At 48.0% G+C, this 20180-nt stretch overlaps 1 protein-coding gene across 2 annotated transcripts in view; it reads right to left on the minus strand.

Annotated features, from left to right (window-relative positions):
• The window catches only part of LOC142472157 (glycosyltransferase family 92 protein F13G3.3-like), a 41715-nt gene extending 21787 nt beyond the window's left edge, over positions 1-19928 (minus strand). The window contains exon 1 of one of the 2 annotated variants that reach the window (XM_075579005.1): positions 19871-19928. Coding sequence is in view for 1 of the 2 variants with exons in the window: in XM_075579004.1 (XP_075435119.1) it covers positions 15292-15315 (24 nt within the window). In the remaining variant the exon portion in view is untranslated. Of the gene's footprint in view, positions 1-15291; positions 15474-19870 lie in introns of those variants that run through there. The other variant, XM_075579004.1, reaches the window with a different exon arrangement.
• Between the last annotated feature and the right edge of the window lie 252 nt (positions 19929-20180).

A 20180-nucleotide genomic window follows, 5' to 3' on the forward strand; every position in this document is an offset into this window, starting at 1 on the left:
TGTTATAAGTCAAGGGAAAGAAGAGGAAAAAAAAAAAAAAAAAAAAAAAAAGCAGGGCATTTTTGCTAGTAATTGCAGTATAGAGAGAAAAAAAAAAAAAAAAAGGTGCAGTTTTAACATTTGAGCACAGGCAAGTAAGACAGGGAAAGGAGTCTTAGCCTGCCACCTAGTGGCCGATTGAGAGAACAGAACGGAAAAGAATGGGACAGCCCTGGTAACATTTATTTTTTGAAAGATTTGTTCGTTCTGGCCACACGAATGGGTCTTTTAAAACCAGAAAATATTCTTTTTCCTTCTGTTCTAATGGCAACTAGAAAGAGGGGTCTTTTTCTGTGGGAGGGAGAAGTTCAGGGAGCGCAGTCTTGTGTGTTTTTTGAATCCCACAGGGAAACATACCTTACGTTAGTATGAGTCAAAATAATTCTGTTGAGGGACAGAAGGGTCCCTGCTGCATTTATTTTATCATTGCCAGGACAGAAGCTAATATAATAAAGTAAAAAAAGAAAGCAAATAAGCTGTTTAAAGTATGTAGTATTACTGAAGCAGAAGGCAGGTTACAACCAGAAGTGTGGCAAAAGATATTGAAAGAAAAGAGAGGAATTTTGAATGATAAAAACCTGCTGAAGATAGCAGAAGCCTGGTTTAATGTTACCAAGGCTGTCCAGAGAAAAATGGACCGAGCAGGAGATAGAAAAGGGAGGGAAGATTGTTTTAATTGTGGTGTGACTGATTTATCTATGCTCACTCCTTTGTTACCTTCGCTCCCAGCTCCAGCAGCACCCCCACCTATACAACCCACTACCCCGCCCACGAATGACAAACCAATTTTGACTGTTTATGTAGCACAACTATATCCTGTGATGCAGGCGGATGGTTCCTATTACACCCCGACTGTGCCCCTAATGCCAGCCCTTTCACCCCAAACAATCACTGCCCCAGCGTTAGGGATTCAAGTCTACCCTGACACAACAATAGCACACACACCCAGCAGCAGTGTCCACTACAGTGCGCCCTATAGTTTTGACTCAGATAGTGAGTCACAGGCCGTTGCACAGGAGGCAAACATGACCTGGAATACTAACCCCAGACACCCCCCAGTACCTGACCGCTGCCCAAGGTTATGTGGGCAGACGCCCAAGCAGGTAGAAGGCGCCCCAATAATGTATGTCACCTCACCCCCTTCCTGGTAGACACAGGTGCAGCCAGGAGTGTAATTAGAGCTGCAGACATACCTGACCCTTCCTATTTGTCTGATATTGATGTTTTATGTGTGGGGGTAGATGGCACTCCGCGCTCTAGCCCATTAACACGACCCCTACAGATAGGTCCCTACCCTGAACTATTTGCACGATTTGTAGTTTCCTCTACTTGCCCGCTTAATCTGTTTGGCGCTGATGTTTTATCCAGGTTACAGGCCTCCATAATATTCTCCGAGGACGGCACCATTGATGTAACCTCCCTGCTCTGGGAGTCAGATGTCTCTGCCCTTTGTTCCCTTCCAAATACTTTTGGCATTAGCGGACAAACCCTCAGCTGCCAGTATACCGCCCGCTGTCATGGATAGGATCCCGTCCAAATTATGATCCACCGGCCCTGAGGATATGGGGCACCTAAGGGTACCACCCATTGTTGTACAGCTCAAATAAGGGGCCCCGCTTCCCCGTAAACTGCAATACCCCTCTTTTCCCTGTGAAGAAACGCACCGCGAAGGGTGAACCTGATAAGTATAGAATGGTTCAAGATCCTCAAGCAGTAAAAGATGCAACCATTGTACGATGTTTTAACAACAAATCTTTTCCAGATGACCCCAGAGGCTTCCAAGAATTTCACTGTTCTCAAACACTGCCTTGGGCCTCCCAGACTATGATTTACCCTTTAAGCTTTTCGTATCAGAACGAAATGGACATGCAACTGGAGTGTTAACACAGCCACACGCGGGCCGATGTCGACCTATTGGTTATTACTCCAGCCGTCTCGATGCTGTGGCTCGTGGTGGACAGTCCTGTCTTCGTGCTGTCTTTGCTGCTCAAGCACTGCTGGATAAAACTTCAGACATTGTTCTAGGGCATGACCTCATTCTTCTGGCACCACATGACATTGCTGCTATTCTCAATCAGACACCTCAGGTTGCAATGCTTGCTTCTTATTCCAGACAATGTCACCCTTCTCTGGTGCCAAGTGCTTAACCCCTCCACTCTTCTTCCACTTCCCGAGGGGGGAGATGTGCAGGGACACGAACAAGAACAAAGCACAGCTGGAGTCGACCTACCCCATGATTGCTTCGAACTCATGAAGCTAGAAACAGCTCATCTGCCCACGGTGAGTGAAAAGCCGATACAGAACCCAGATCTAATCCTGTTTGTGGATGGTTCTCGATATGCTGATCAACAAGGCACCTACTATACGGGTTATGCTGTCACCACAGACACTGTGGTCCTACTGGCAAGCACACTACCGTCAACAGCATCTGCACAAGAGGCTGAACTACAAGCCCTCACTGCAGCGTGTAAACTGGCAGAAGGACAAACGGCGAACATCTACACTGACTCTAGATATGCCTTTGGTGTAGCACATGATTTTGGCGTCATTTGGCAAACCAGGGGATTTCTGACAGCAGCAGGAACATCAGTGAAACACAGCTCAGCCATACAAGCTCTGATGGACGCCCCACTCCTTCCAATCCATGTGGCCATCCTGAAGGTAAAGCCTATGGGAAACTGAACACAGAAGAAGCCAGAGGAAACCATCTGGCGGATGCTGCGGCAAAACAAGCTGCCAGCGGGATACGAGAAGTGGAAGATCGAGTGGACACGACAAGGATGGTTCCGTTAATGCAGAACCTCCCAGTAAATCGAGAATATCTGAAGAAGTTGCAAGAATCTGCAACAAAGGAAGAAAAGGAAAGCTGGAAGAAAAGAGGTGCATCGCCCCAAGAAGGAATTTATGAGTACAAAAAGAAACTTTGTCTGCCACGTGCACTGTATCCTGCTGTGGTACAATGGGCACATGGAGCAGCACATCTCTCAAAGACTTTTATGAATGCACTGATCGACAAATACTATGTGGCGCCTGGAATTACCCCAATGACTAGTAATTTCTGCAAATTATGTACAATTTGTGCAAAGTGTAACCCAGGATGTGTGAAAAAACCACCGCAGAAAAATCTTGCAAGGCCCCGCTTTCACTGCTACGTTAGCTAAAGAAATTTGGTCCGCGCTAGGGACCACCCTTGCTTTCCACACCCCATACCATCCCCAGAGTAGCGGAAAGGTAGAAGAATGAATGGCACACTGAAAACTAGAATGTTGAAAATGGCCCAGGAAACAAATATGCCCTGGCCAGATAGTCTACCCATTGTTTTGTTCAGTGTTCGATACACCCCATGAGGGGAATATGCTCTATCCCCATTTGAGATACTGTTTGGTACTGCCCCCAAACTTGGTTGTTACTACCCACAGCAGTTACAGATGCAGTCTGATGTTTTGACCAAATATGTAACTGCCCTAGCGCAAGAACTAACCAATATGCATGGTCGAGTGTTTTCTTCTATTCCAGATCCAGATCTAGATACCGGGACTCATAAACTCGTGCCCGGAGACTGGGTGCTTGTGAAGAAATTTGTAAGGAAACATTCCCTAGAGCCCAGATATGATGGTCCTTTCCAAGTTCTGTTGACCACAGCGACATCAGTCAAACTAGCTGGCAAGAACACCTGGATACACGCCTCTCATTGCAAGAAGGTTCCAGCTCCCAACGAGGACACCTCAGAAGGAAAATGATGCTATATATCCTTTGCTTGTTGGGTCTAGGGGGGGCACAAGAGATTGCTATCACCCAACATGAAGGGGTAGTCACGTTTTGGTATAATTCATCCAATACTCATGTAGCTACCTTCTCCTTTGATTATTGTAATATAGTCCGCTGCCCCTCAACACATTGGCAATGTGTTCTATACAGCAATTCCGGTTTCAGGTCTACTTATATATGCGTAACGGATTTCTACTGGGGAAAGGAATGTGATTACTGGGGAGCAGTAGGATGGAACACAGGAACAGATTGGGGATACCGACCACAAAATGGTCTAGCAAGGAAAGACGGGATAGCAAAAGATTCTTGCCCAAATAGGCATCGCAATAGTTATTATTTTTGTTTTGTTTGTGATTATTGTCTGCTGTGTTCTCCCATGTTTTAAAAAGTTCATGACCAAAGCTGTTGACAATAGCACTCCTACCTTTTTTCTGCAGTCAGATAATAATACTCCACTCTTGGAAGATGGTCCATTTACTCCGTTACAGTCCCTCCCAGTTAAGTACAATAGTATAAATCCATAGGGACAGCATCTGACTTCCTTATGTGCAAAGTCTGTGGCAAGGGGGGTCATGGACAAGCCATGACTCGTCTAACGTACAGCACAAAAGAGTTCCCAGGCACATCTGGACAGATGAGTTAGTATACATCTAGGGACAGACTCAGAAATAGACATTTCAAGGGGGGACTGTGATGGATTGGATAAAATGCCTATTTCTTCATCTGTAATACTTTGCTATGATTCCTTACTCAAAATGGCTACCGCAGTTACCCCTCCCTTCAAGTAAGGAAGATGGCACCGAGGAATTCCCCTCAAATGCTGATGTGTCCAAGAAAACCTACAATAACAAGACCATAAATCATAACAACAAGACCATACAAGGACTGAGACCTAACAAAGAACCACTGAGACAGCTCTTTTGCATACAAACCCCCTCCCATACAGCCCCTGTATATGAACGCAGGCTCTGTAGGAATAAAGTCAGACATTATCATACTGAACGTGTGTCAGCGTGATTTTTTCTCAGTGCACGCATTACCTACGTAGGAAACTAATCAGGACGGGGACAGATACTCTGCAGACGATTGTTCTGATCCAAATCAGTTGGCGCCCAACGTGGGGCTCTGGGTTTTGAACCAACGGACAGCTGTGCGCAGAGGGACCGAGGTGGACCAAATGCGGACGCGGCAGGAGACTGATCACCTCTGGAGTACGGTAAGATAACATTTATTATCTACCGATACGCACTGTCTCCGCTGTTGGTCTATTTCTGTGTCTCATACGGCTCTCCGAAGGTCACCTAAAGACAGGTAGATATCTTGCCCAGAGCCCGTTTTAAACTCAAACCTGTTACCTAGACTATCTGTCACCCGGTATATGTTTACATGTTGTATGTGTTAGTCAGTGCCGCAAGTGGGAGCCCGGAGTGGAGTGGGATTTTTGTCGGCTGACTAGAGGTCGTGTCATTGTACGTTGTAAACTTGGTGGAAGGAGGGGTAAAGGGGGAGTAAGGTATAGTCGGTTCAGAGAGGAAACACGGGAATCCCGGTAGTGACTGTGCGGTTTGGCGCTTTGCGAGGGAAGGAGTGTTTAGCGCGTTACGGTTGGTAACTGCGCGGAATCCTGCCGATTTGATCCCTGAACAACCTTTCTCTCTCTCGTAATCAAGTTGTATGTTATGTCCAAAATGTGTTTGTGTATTAGTGTTGAGAATTCATGAGGACGGGTGGGGATTGTTGAGAGTAGAAGAGATAGCCCATAGGTGCTTGGGCGATAACCCCTAGACGTTAAACTGCCCGAACTCCTGTTTTTTCCACGTTAAGGTACGCTTTGCAGTAGGAAAAAGAAAGTGAATAGGAAAGAAAAGGCAAGTGAATTTGCTGATAGATAATCAAGGCATATGATTGTGTTGTGAAAGTAAGTATTGAGGGTTATTTTTATGAAAGGTTTATATGCAGGAATTGGGATACAATTAGATACTGTGTATATTATTTGGAAGGGAAATAAAGTGTTATAAGTCAAGGGAAAGAAGAGGAAAAAAAAAAAAAAAAAAAAAAAAAGCAGGGCATTTTTGCTAGTAATTGCAGTATAGAGAGAAAAAAAAAAAAAAAAAGGTGCAGTTTTAACATTTGAGCACAGGCAAGTAAGACAGGGAAAGGAGTCTTAGCCTGCCACCTAGTGGCCGATTGAGAGAACAGAACGGAAAAGAATGGGACAGCCCTGGTAACATTTATTTTTTGAAAGATTTGTTCGTTCTGGCCACACGAATGGGTCTTTTAAAACCAGAAAATATTCTTTTTCCTTCTGTTCTAATGGCAACTAGAAAGAGGGGTCTTTTTCTGTGGGAGGGAGAAGTTCAGGGAGCGCAGTCTTGTGTGTTTTTTGAATCCCACAGGGAAACATACCTTACGTTAGTATGAGTCAAAATAATTCTGTTGAGGGACAGAAGGGTCCCTGCTGCATTTATTTTATCATTGCCAGGACAGAAGCTAATATAATAAAGTAAAAAAAGAAAGCAAATAAGCTGTTTAAAGTATGTAGTATTACTGAAGCAGAAGGCAGGTTACAACCAGAAGTGTGGCAAAAGATATTGAAAGAAAAGAGAGGAATTTTGAATGATAAAAACCTGCTGAAGATAGCAGAAGCCTGGTTTAATGTTACCAAGGCTGTCCAGAGAAAAATGGACCGAGCAGGAGATAGAAAAGGGAGGGAAGATTGTTTTAATTGTGGTGTGACTGATTTATCTATGCTCACTCCTTTGTTACCTTCGCTCCCAGCTCCAGCAGCACCCCCACCTATACAACCCACTACCCCGCCCACGAATGACAAACCAATTTTGACTGTTTATGTAGCACAACTATATCCTGTGATGCAGGCGGATGGTTCCTATTACACCCCGACTGTGCCCCTAATGCCAGCCCTTTCACCCCAAACAATCACTGCCCCAGCGTTAGGGATTCAAGTCTACCCTGACACAACAATAGCACACACACCCAGCAGCAGTGTCCACTACAGTGCGCCCTATAGTTTTGACTCAGATAGTGAGTCACAGGCCGTTGCACAGGAGGCAAACATGACCTGGAATACTAACCCCAGACACCCCCCAGTACCTGACCGCTGCCCAAGGTTATGTGGGCAGACGCCCAAGCAGGTAGAAGGCGCCCCAATAATGTATGTCACCTCACCCCCTTCCTGGTAGACACAGGTGCAGCCAGGAGTGTAATTAGAGCTGCAGACATACCTGACCCTTCCTATTTGTCTGATATTGATGTTTTATGTGTGGGGGTAGATGGCACTCCGCGCTCTAGCCCATTAACACGACCCCTACAGATAGGTCCCTACCCTGAACTATTTGCACGATTTGTAGTTTCCTCTACTTGCCCGCTTAATCTGTTTGGCGCTGATGTTTTATCCAGGTTACAGGCCTCCATAATATTCTCCGAGGACGGCACCATTGATGTAACCTCCCTGCTCTGGGAGTCAGATGTCTCTGCCCTTTGTTCCCTTCCAAATACTTTTGGCATTAGCGGACAAACCCTCAGCTGCCAGTATACCGCCCGCTGTCATGGATAGGATCCCGTCCAAATTATGATCCACCGGCCCTGAGGATATGGGGCACCTAAGGGTACCACCCATTGTTGTACAGCTCAAATAAGGGGCCCCGCTTCCCCGTAAACTGCAATACCCCTCTTTTCCCTGTGAAGAAACGCACCGCGAAGGGTGAACCTGATAAGTATAGAATGGTTCAAGATCCTCAAGCAGTAAAAGATGCAACCATTGTACGATGTTTTAACAACAAATCTTTTCCAGATGACCCCAGAGGCTTCCAAGAATTTCACTGTTCTCAAACACTGCCTTGGGCCTCCCAGACTATGATTTACCCTTTAAGCTTTTCGTATCAGAACGAAATGGACATGCAACTGGAGTGTTAACACAGCCACACGCGGGCCGATGTCGACCTATTGGTTATTACTCCAGCCGTCTCGATGCTGTGGCTCGTGGTGGACAGTCCTGTCTTCGTGCTGTCTTTGCTGCTCAAGCACTGCTGGATAAAACTTCAGACATTGTTCTAGGGCATGACCTCATTCTTCTGGCACCACATGACATTGCTGCTATTCTCAATCAGACACCTCAGGTTGCAATGCTTGCTTCTTATTCCAGACAATGTCACCCTTCTCTGGTGCCAAGTGCTTAACCCCTCCACTCTTCTTCCACTTCCCGAGGGGGGAGATGTGCAGGGACACGAACAAGAACAAAGCACAGCTGGAGTCGACCTACCCCATGATTGCTTCGAACTCATGAAGCTAGAAACAGCTCATCTGCCCACGGTGAGTGAAAAGCCGATACAGAACCCAGATCTAATCCTGTTTGTGGATGGTTCTCGATATGCTGATCAACAAGGCACCTACTATACGGGTTATGCTGTCACCACAGACACTGTGGTCCTACTGGCAAGCACACTACCGTCAACAGCATCTGCACAAGAGGCTGAACTACAAGCCCTCACTGCAGCGTGTAAACTGGCAGAAGGACAAACGGCGAACATCTACACTGACTCTAGATATGCCTTTGGTGTAGCACATGATTTTGGCGTCATTTGGCAAACCAGGGGATTTCTGACAGCAGCAGGAACATCAGTGAAACACAGCTCAGCCATACAAGCTCTGATGGACGCCCCACTCCTTCCAATCCATGTGGCCATCCTGAAGGTAAAGCCTATGGGAAACTGAACACAGAAGAAGCCAGAGGAAACCATCTGGCGGATGCTGCGGCAAAACAAGCTGCCAGCGGGATACGAGAAGTGGAAGATCGAGTGGACACGACAAGGATGGTTCCGTTAATGCAGAACCTCCCAGTAAATCGAGAATATCTGAAGAAGTTGCAAGAATCTGCAACAAAGGAAGAAAAGGAAAGCTGGAAGAAAAGAGGTGCATCGCCCCAAGAAGGAATTTATGAGTACAAAAAGAAACTTTGTCTGCCACGTGCACTGTATCCTGCTGTGGTACAATGGGCACATGGAGCAGCACATCTCTCAAAGACTTTTATGAATGCACTGATCGACAAATACTATGTGGCGCCTGGAATTACCCCAATGACTAGTAATTTCTGCAAATTATGTACAATTTGTGCAAAGTGTAACCCAGGATGTGTGAAAAAACCACCGCAGAAAAATCTTGCAAGGCCCCGCTTTCACTGCTACGTTAGCTAAAGAAATTTGGTCCGCGCTAGGGACCACCCTTGCTTTCCACACCCCATACCATCCCCAGAGTAGCGGAAAGGTAGAAGAATGAATGGCACACTGAAAACTAGAATGTTGAAAATGGCCCAGGAAACAAATATGCCCTGGCCAGATAGTCTACCCATTGTTTTGTTCAGTGTTCGATACACCCCATGAGGGGAATATGCTCTATCCCCATTTGAGATACTGTTTGGTACTGCCCCCAAACTTGGTTGTTACTACCCACAGCAGTTACAGATGCAGTCTGATGTTTTGACCAAATATGTAACTGCCCTAGCGCAAGAACTAACCAATATGCATGGTCGAGTGTTTTCTTCTATTCCAGATCCAGATCTAGATACCGGGACTCATAAACTCGTGCCCGGAGACTGGGTGCTTGTGAAGAAATTTGTAAGGAAACATTCCCTAGAGCCCAGATATGATGGTCCTTTCCAAGTTCTGTTGACCACAGCGACATCAGTCAAACTAGCTGGCAAGAACACCTGGATACACGCCTCTCATTGCAAGAAGGTTCCAGCTCCCAACGAGGACACCTCAGAAGGAAAATGATGCTATATATCCTTTGCTTGTTGGGTCTAGGGGGGGCACAAGAGATTGCTATCACCCAACATGAAGGGGTAGTCACGTTTTGGTATAATTCATCCAATACTCATGTAGCTACCTTCTCCTTTGATTATTGTAATATAGTCCGCTGCCCCTCAACACATTGGCAATGTGTTCTATACAGCAATTCCGGTTTCAGGTCTACTTATATATGCGTAACGGATTTCTACTGGGGAAAGGAATGTGATTACTGGGGAGCAGTAGGATGGAACACAGGAACAGATTGGGGATACCGACCACAAAATGGTCTAGCAAGGAAAGACGGGATAGCAAAAGATTCTTGCCCAAATAGGCATCGCAATAGTTATTATTTTTGTTTTGTTTGTGATTATTGTCTGCTGTGTTCTCCCATGTTTTAAAAAGTTCATGACCAAAGCTGTTGACAATAGCACTCCTACCTTTTTTCTGCAGTCAGATAATAATACTCCACTCTTGGAAGATGGTCCATTTACTCCGTTACAGTCCCTCCCAGTTAAGTACAATAGTATAAATCCATAGGGACAGCATCTGACTTCCTTATGTGCAAAGTCTGTGGCAAGGGGGGTCATGGACAAGCCATGACTCGTCTAACGTACAGCACAAAAGAGTTCCCAGGCACATCTGGACAGATGAGTTAGTATACATCTAGGGACAGACTCAGAAATAGACATTTCAAGGGGGGACTGTGATGGATTGGATAAAATGCCTATTTCTTCATCTGTAATACTTTGCTATGATTCCTTACTCAAAATGGCTACCGCAGTTACCCCTCCCTTCAAGTAAGGAAGATGGCACCGAGGAATTCCCCTCAAATGCTGATGTGTCCAAGAAAACCTACAATAACAAGACCATAAATCATAACAACAAGACCATACAAGGACTGAGACCTAACAAAGAACCACTGAGACAGCTCTTTTGCATACAAACCCCCTCCCATACAGCCCCTGTATATGAACGCAGGCTCTGTAGGAATAAAGTCAGACATTATCATACTGAACGTGTGTCAGCGTGATTTTTTCTCAGTGCACGCATTACCTACGTAGGAAACTAATCAGGACGGGGACAGATACTCTGCAGACGATTGTTCTGATCCAAATCAGTACTCACAGATCAGTAGCAGCACACAGCAGTCAGCAGCAGCAGTAATACAGGTACAGGTCTTTTCCCTTCTTCTCCTTTCCCTCCAGACGTACACCCGCAGGATGGGCTGTCTGGATCTCTCTGTATCACTGCCACCACCCCAAGCCGCAGGCACTCAGGGTGGGGCTAGCTCTTCCCTCACCCCCTAGGCAGGGTGAGAGGCACTGGTCCACCTCTTGCTAACTAGGCCCTACTCCTCTGGAACCTAGCTAACTCACGCAGTCTGACTGTCCAGTCAGACACTCCAACACTAACTGCCACTTACAGGAATGGGCTGCTAAATAGGCTTAGCCCCACCCCTCATGATGTCAGCAGGACCTCCTCTCTGTCTCATGCCTGCAGTAGAGTCAGGGGCCTGCATCTATCACTCAGGGCAGGGCTTGAAGGGGGAAAACCCATGATCACTACTGGTGCCTGCCCTTAACAGGACTTACCACAGTAGGAGGAAGATATGTATAGCCTGTGCTGTTTACAGGGGGCTACGCTGTATTGTATGTTGTGTATTGCAATGTTTATTGGGGGCAATTGTCCCCAATAAACATGCTATTATGCGTTAACCACTTAATTGCCTTAGCGGCTATCCGCTATGGTAATGAAGCAGCATTAATGTATTTCACAATCATTCCTTTTTTTCTCGTCAAAATACATGGTTTTCACGGCCCAATCAGGGCCGTGGGAACCATGACGAAAATGTGACGTCATAGGCCTTTAAAAGCCTATGTCGTGTCATTTTGAAGGCAGACGCCGAGGAGGAAGGACCTCCTACAGAAGAAGAAGGCCAGGGCGTGGCCGTAGAAGACATGAAGACCCCGAAAGAGAGCTGCAGATAGAAGAAAGAAGAAAACAGATGAAGATGGATTACAAATAGAAGACCCGTGGATTGTTTTGGATTTTTATTTTAATGTTTATTATTTTATGGTTTTTTATTTTATGGGTTCCTGTGCGTGGTGGATTGGTTCGAGTACAGCATGTTTTTAATAACCCTTCTACATTTATTTGTATATTGGTTCAACATGTGTGTGTATCTCTCTCTCTCTCTCTCTCTCTCTCTCTCTCTCTCTCTCTCTCTCTCTCTCTCTCTCTCTCTCTCTCTCTCTCTCTCTCTCTGTATTATATATATATATAGTTGCATGATGAAGCCACTGTACAAATGAATGGGTGAAGGGTGGGTATCGGGCCAGTGTGGCTTAACTCCTTAATTACCTTTGCGGTTATTATCTGATAAGGTGTTTAAGGGGTTAATTGATATCTGAATGTAATTGCAATGTATTGGCTATGTATTGGCTATGTATTTTGTGGGCAACGAAAGACAAGGATGTTGCTGGCGATGGGGGCTTCTTATTGATGAGGTCAGTAGTACTTTATTTATTTTAATATGCTAGTTAATGTGTTTAATAATGGGCAAATAATCTATTATCCCTATCTGGATAATAGTTATTTTGCACATTATTGTACTGTAGGTGTTGGGGGGGGGGGGGAGATGTATGTATTGAATGTATATGCCAGGTTTATTTTTTTTACATTCAAGGTTTGTTCCTTGGTTCTGCGTGAGACCTCTGGAGACCACCTGCGGTCTCCTCGGGTATCAGGCTGGTGGTTCCACGGGTGACACCTGCGGGGATGAAGCGGTAGTCCCACATCTGTGGTGGCACCGCGGACCCGTAGTCTGCGGGGAAGAACCGGTGGTCCCACATCCATGTATTATTTTTTTTTTATTCTCGCCACTTTCTCGCCCCTTACTGAATAGGGGTAGGCATTTTTGGCGTGAAACTGGCGTGAAGTGCCTTTTCGCCGCTTACTGCATGAGGCCCATAGTGTGTACCGTATAAAATGACAATTTTAATCTCTAAAAAACCATATAGGTGTATGCTTACATCAATAAAACATGTACTGGGCACATAAGAAAAGCGATCTCTGCTTCCCAATTCTCACCCCCTCTGCATGAATCTCCCGTCGCGTCACTTCCGGTTTGCCGGCGTTTTCGTTTCCGGTATCGCGGCGCGGGTGAGTTCACCGAATGAAGGGGATCCCAGGTGCAGACCAGTGGAGGTGAGTGGCGTCAGCAGGGCGTTTCCGACTCAACGCGTTTTGCTGTTGTCGCTTCGTCAGATCGTACGGGAGAACTTTGAGAGTGGCTGAGATACCATCGCTGTGGTCTCCTACGGTATTGGCATTTTCCTACCTCATGGTTTGACACTTGTGGAATTGGTTTCAGATTCTTTCTGAATACCGTGATAACACAAATGACAAACCGTTCGATGGGGTTATGCCAAATCCTTCGAGGTGGCAGCAAAGTTATCGAAGCTACTAGAATAGGCCCATATCAGTCCTAAAACTAGGCCTGACCAAGGGGTAAAACATTTCTTTGTATTTTTCAAATCAAACTGTAGCTACATTAATCCCTGAAGCATCAGATTGATTAAAATACCTAATATCTCATGATGTTATCATGACACACCCTATTACAATATGTTACACGTGGTGATCTGATGAAAGGGCTGCTCTATGGGTTCGTCGCGCGGTGAGTGCTGGATCTTCCTGCAACTTCTCTGCTGTATGCTCCGCTCTGAATGAAAACTCCCACTCTACGCGTTTCAAAAGCAACTGCTTTCTTCCTCAGGAGTGTCACTAATGCAGTGTGATATGCCCGTACTTTAATGTTAGAATGTGAGTATAATATTTTATTGTTATAAAGCTATTTTATCTCGAGTGATCTGTGCTATGCCAGTTTTTCTCTCAACATTGGGGTACGTGATCCTGGGGACCCGATCCACTCTGATGACAACTGCATCATCCACTTACCTGTGACTGTTTGAGTCAACCTTGCCTATTTGACTCTTACATCTTGTAAGTAGTCAATTCATTAGAGCCAAGTCATTTGAAGGCTTTTTTCCACGTTGCCTTTTTTTGCTGCACTTAAATTTATTTTTGTTTCCTCCCCATGCTCCCCGTGGATTTTGTGTGTTTTGCTGTTACTGTGGGGGAAGAGTGAAGACTACCCCTTCCAGTGGGTTCCAGAGCAGGAGGTGAAGCTGTATTCATTTAAATTTTATCACATTATCACCTATTTAAGATTTTGATTAGTCACTTATTATTAGTGTTCACTTTTTATTTGTTTGCGCCTTATTTCACTTTACCACTACTCAATTGCCCCTATGGACTAACTTGAAATGTCTCCGTCTGGGGTATTAGCGTAAATAATGGGAATTGTGGAGTGAGTGAGAGGCTGGACACCGGAGATCCGATTAACAGAAATCGTGGTTTTATTCCCAGAAAACAATATTGTCCATCATGCGGAGGAGAAGCTAGAGAGGAGGTGAGCATGCGGGGGAGAATCTGGAGAGGAGAGCATGTGGGGAAGAAGCTGGAGAGGAGGGGACCATGTGGGGGAGTAGCTGGAGAGGAGGGGAGCATGTGGGGAAGAAGCTGGTGAGAAGGGCAGCATGCGGGGGAGAAGCTGGTGAGGAGGGGGGCATGTGGGGGAGAAGCTGGAGAAGAGGGGAGCATGTAGATGAGAAGCTGGTGAGGAGGGCAGCATGCAGAGGAGAAGCTGGTGAGGAGGGGAACATGTGGAGGAGAAGCTGGAGAGGAGGGGAGCATGTGGAGGAGAAGATAGTCAGGAGGGGAGCATGTAGAGGAGAAGCTGGTGAGGAGGGGAGCATGTGGGGGAGAAGCTGGGCAGGAGGGCAGCATGTGGGGGAGAAGCTGGTGAGGAGGGGAGCATGTGGGGGAGAAGCTGGTGAGGAGGGGAGCATGTGGAGGAGAAGCTGGAGAGGAGGGGAGCATGTGGAGGAGAAGCTGGAGAGGAAGGGAGCATGTGGGGGAGAAGCTGGAGAGGAGGGCAGCATGTGAGGGAGAAGCTGGAGAGGAGCCATGTGGAGGAGCATGTGGAGGAGAAGCTGGTGAGGAGGGGAGCATGTGGAGGAGAAGCTGGGGAGGAAATGAACATGTGCAGAAGCTGGAGAGGAGAGGAACATGTGGGGGAGAAGCTGGTGAGCAGAGGAACATGTGGGGAGAAGCTGGAGAGGAGAAGAACATGTGGGGGAGAAGCTGGTGAGGAGGGGAGCATGTAGAGGAGAAGCTGGAGAGGAGGGCAGCATGTGGGGGAGAAGCTGGAGAGGAGGGGAGCATGTGGAGGAGAAGCTGGTGAGGAGGGGAGCATGTGGAGGAGAAGCTGGGGAGGAAATGAACATGTGGAGGAGAAGCTGGAGAGGAGAGGAACATGTGGGGGAGAAGCTGGTGAGGAGTGGAACATGTGGGGAGAAGCTGGAGAGGAGAAGAACATGTGGGGAGAAGCTGGAGAAGAGGGGAGCATGTAGAGGAGAAGCTGGAGAGGAGGGGAGCATGAAGAGGAGAATCTGGAGAGGACCATGAACTTAAGAATGTCTTAAAAAGGCGACTCTTGTATGAAATAGTTCTAAGGGTGTACAGTTCAGTATAGCTGATTTTTCCTGTATTATCTATGATTGTCCAGTACTATAAAACAGAGTTCTGGTAGAATGCCTTATACTGTATTTCTTACCTGCAGGGAGCAAATGGGATTCATGCTTCCACTGTTCTTCCCGTATCCAGTCTGTGTGTGCCAGTGCAGTGCTTGGTGATGAATGGCAATAATATCCTCCCTTTGCAAGATTTAAAACACTGCAGGATATGAACCAATCTGCGACTGCTGGCATACAAAACTGTGTATACTTTCTATCCACAAGAAAGTGGGCATTAAGTAGCAGTCAGTTTGTGCAGTCGGCCGTGTTAGTGAAATCTGGCATGAGTGACCGAGTAGCAACTATTTAAACATCAATACCGAAATTGCTGTATACTTGTTACCAAAGGAACAACATTCCTCTTTTGCAAGAATTTAAACACTACAGGATATAAACCAAACTGTAAATGCTAATTAAGGTTCAGCTACTTCACTAGCACATAACCCCACCACAATTGATTTTTGGGTTGTAGTTACATTACCAATGTATGTTTTGTAGCCTCTTTTACATTAAGTTCTGTGTACCGTGTACCGTTCCAACGTTGCTTCTTGACTTCTTAGTGATTTAGTGCCCAGAGATATATTTATTACCTCTGGGTTTTAATAAATAGTAAAAATATCAATACCATACATCGGACCAATTTAAACGTGAGAAATTGGGCCAGCCTATGTTCCAAGGAATATATGATCATATTAATGACATGCTATAAGAAGTAAATGTATGGATTACATAGGGTACAAATAGAAAAAAGCGGCAAATAAGCATTTATATATATGCTAAATTTTATATGTATGTGGTTTAGGGGATTGGTCATGGAATTATAAACACCAAGTCCCTCTTTACAAAATTATTTTAGACTATTTACCAGTAAAAGGGTTTTATTTCGACTCATTTTCACTACACTGGTTACTGCGAGTGCATTCATTAGGGAACTTTTGTTTGTGTTTCTACTGCCATTCACCCCTGAACTGACGAAGCCTTTAAAGTGAAACATGTAGGGTGATTAGAGAGAGAGAGAGAGCGCCCAGCTGCAAGCTAAGGCCAGGTCGCCGCTGGCTACTGCAGCACCCGCGGGGACGCTGCAGGGACAGGAGCCGCCCCACAATGGGGCCGGACCCGCTGCGCGATGGGGGGCCGCCGCACTGCGCTGACAGTTTCTCCTGCTCTCAAGAGAATTGAGATCAGGGCTCGCGGTTCAGCCAATGAGGGCGAACCTGCCGGGTGACGTCACGGACGCACCGTGTCACTCCCCCGTCACGCCCCTCCTGTCTTTCCCCCTGCAGCTCACGGCAGGAAGGGGGTCTCGGCTGCACGCGCCACCAGCCTCGCAGGCGCGCGTGCAGCGCAGCCGTAGCCTAAGCAGGTATTACAGCTGATCAATCCAAGTAACCCAAAAGGAGACCTTCTAAGTCCTCGTCCAGGGTAGAAGCGACCGTGCTGACAGCTGAGCGCCGTTACGTCAGGCGCTCGTGCTGATCAGGCGATTCCTGGTCAGCTACTTGCATGCGTATGGGGGATGGGGGGGGGCGTGCCTGTGACGTCACGTGAGAGGTTCACCCTTATTGTCTGAACTGCGCACGTGACCAGGGCAAGCGCGACAAATACAAAAATATTTGTCTCGCCAAGCATCGCGCCTCTGCACGCTCACGCGCAGCATGGACCCCGCAATTTACATTTCATTATTTTGTTTGCTCACTATCCGCCTGGACGCGGCTCAACACTTGACGCGGAAGTGGATTCGGGCTGTGAGCCGTGCACGCCGGAGCGTGTGTACTGGACAGAAGAGAGAGTGAGAAAGACATACCTCCGCCAGAGCTTAGAGTTGGGCGAACTCTCAGACCGCGCAAAACAACTTTTATATCTGTCAGTGCACTGTGCATTGGTTTTTATAATTTTTGAAGTGAAACTTCCTTAGTGGCACCTCATTCGTGATGGGGTAAAAAAGAATTGTGGAGACAGAAATGAAACGGATGTGACGTCAGTGCTGGCAGTTGAGGCCGGGCTGTGTTCTGGCTCAGCCCGACCCCAACACTGACATCACACCCGCTCCACAAATCAGATGCGGCGGCAGCGGCGATAGCCGCCGGCGCCGCTCCTAACGGCCGCCATTCCCCCCGCACATCCGCTGCCAAGCCGCGCATGCTCAGTAATCATGGGGACTGGAGGAAAGCCACGCATGCGCAGAAGCGGTTGGCAGCGGCGCCGTTCCCCGCCCGCTGCCACGGCTGTAAACATGTGTTGCCGTTCCCCGTCTGCTGCCCGGGACAGCAGAGACCGCCCGACCGGGACAGCCCCCCCCCCCCACCCTTTCCTAACCCGAATGGGACCTCCCTCCCAGCCCACCCATGTGCCCGCCTAACTTCCACTACCGCTGCCATGCCGCGCATGCGCAGAAGCAGCTGGCAGCGGCGCCATTCAGCCCTCCAGTGACGCGGGCGTTTGCGGGCCCCCCAGGAAGCGGTGGTACAAAAATCTGGGCGCAACCCGCGCGGACCCCCCCCCGGACCTCCCACACACTGACGGACCCCCCCGGACCCCCCACACACTGACGGACCCCCCCAGACCCCCACACACACTGACTGACCCCCCCTGGACCCCGCCACACACTGACAGATCCCCCCAGACCCCCACACACACTGACTGACCCCCCCAGAACCCCACACACACTGACTGACCCCCCCAGACCCCCACACACTGACTGACCCCCCCAAACCCCCACACATACTGACTGACCACCCCAGACCCCCACACACACTGACTGACGCCCCAGACCCCCAAACACACTGACTGACCACCCCAGACCCCCACACACACTGACTGACCCCCCAGAGACCCACACACACTGACTGAACCCCCAGACCCCCACACACACTGACTGACCCCCCCAGATCCCCACACACACTGACTGACCCCCCCAGACCCCCACACACACTGACTGACCCCCCCAGACCCCCACACACACTGACTGACCCCCCCAGACCCCCACACACACTGACTAACCCCCCAGACCCCCACACACACTGACTGAACCCCCAGACCCCCACACACACTGACTGAACCCCCCAGACCCCCACACACACTGACTGAACCCCCCAGACCCCCACACACACTGCCTGACCCCCCCAGACCCCCACACACACTGACTGACCCCCCCCCCAGACCCCCAAACACACTGACTGACCACCCCAGACCCCCACACACACTGACCCCCAGAGACCCACACACACTGACTGAACCCCCCAGACCCCCACACACACTGACTGACCCCCCCAGACCCCCACACACACTAACTGACACCCCCAGACCCCCCACACACTGACCCCCCAGACCCCCACACACACTCACAGTCACACGCACACTCAGTCACACTCACACGCACACTCACAGTCACACGTACACTCAGTCACACTCACACTCAGTCACACTCACAGTCAGACGCACTCAGTCACACTCACAGTCAGACGCACACGCACAGTCACACGCACACGCATAGTCACACGCACAGTCACACGCACACGCATAGTCACACGCACAGTCACACGCACACGCTCAGTCACACGCACACTCTGTCACACGCGCACTCTGTCACACGCGCACTCTGTCACACGCGCACTCTGTCACACGCGCACTCTCTGTCACACGCGCACTCTCTGTCACACGCGCACTCTCAGTCACACGCGCACTCTCAGTCACACGCGCACTCTCAGTCACACGCGCACTCTCAGTCACACGCGCACTCTCAGTCACACGCGCACTCTCAGTCACACGCGCACTCTGTCACACGTGCACTCTGTCATACGCGCACTCTCAGTCATACGCGCACTCTCAGTCACACGCGCACACTCTCAGTCACACGCGCACACTCTCAGTCACACACGCACACTCTCAGTCACACGCGCACACTCTCAGTCACACGCGCACACTCTCAGTCACACGCGCACTCTCAGTCACACGCACACTCTCAGTCACACGCACACTCTCAGTCACACGCACACTCTCAGTCACACGCACACTCTCAGTCACACGCACACTCTCAGTCACACGCGGAATTCACACTTAGTGCAAATAGCTAATACAGGGGATGTGTGCCGAGCACGCGCATTCTAAGTCAAATTTATTTGCGTTTTGTCATTGAGATTGTATTTTGATTTTTAATTAAAACATCACCAACACCAACACAAATACAATTTCTGTGACAAAAGTCAAAGAAGTTTCACTTACTATGCGCGTGCACAGCACACACAGCTTTTTTTTTTATTAAAGTGAATTACGTTTGGTTTCCACAATTCTCCATGACACATGGAAACCTAACCACGCGGGAGATCGAGCTCCAAATATAGGAAGTAGAGGATATCCCATCCTGTGGTTGTTGGTTCTCTAAGCACCTCCTTAATAATAAACCCCAAACGTATTAGCTCCCAGGCTAGTGGAAACCGGTGTCCCGGGAGTTAGGCCTACCCTAGAGGCTCTGGGGGTGGCAGATATTGACTTGCCTGGGCACAGACCGGGATCTCTGGCAGTGAGGTACCCCGTAACACGACATCATCACTTAAATTATTTTTACATTCCCACGACGTGTTTTTTATAGCTAATTTTCGTCTTTTGTCCGAATACACATACCTTTTATCCTTTGACAGCGAGTGCCCCAGGACAACTACCACCACTTATTCCTCTTCGGATATTAAATTAGGGGGTAGACTGCTTTAGCATTTGTTCTTCGCAGTATAACCAATAGGGTCGCTAGATTTTTATCCTAGACCACTCCTACAGCATCACGTTCCAGAAACCTGTTACACACGTTTTATTTGTTTGCTTTGAAAACAGAATCTCAGACAATGCGGACAAAACAGGTCAAAGGTGTTCAATGTGATTAATACTGTTATGTACACTGAAAACGCTTCTTTATCTCTCACATTGTGAAGCCGCCTAA

This window comes from Ascaphus truei, chromosome 21 (genome assembly GCF_040206685.1).
Source record: "Ascaphus truei isolate aAscTru1 chromosome 21, aAscTru1.hap1, whole genome shotgun sequence".
Classification (NCBI taxonomy): Eukaryota; Metazoa; Chordata; class Amphibia; order Anura; family Ascaphidae; genus Ascaphus; species Ascaphus truei.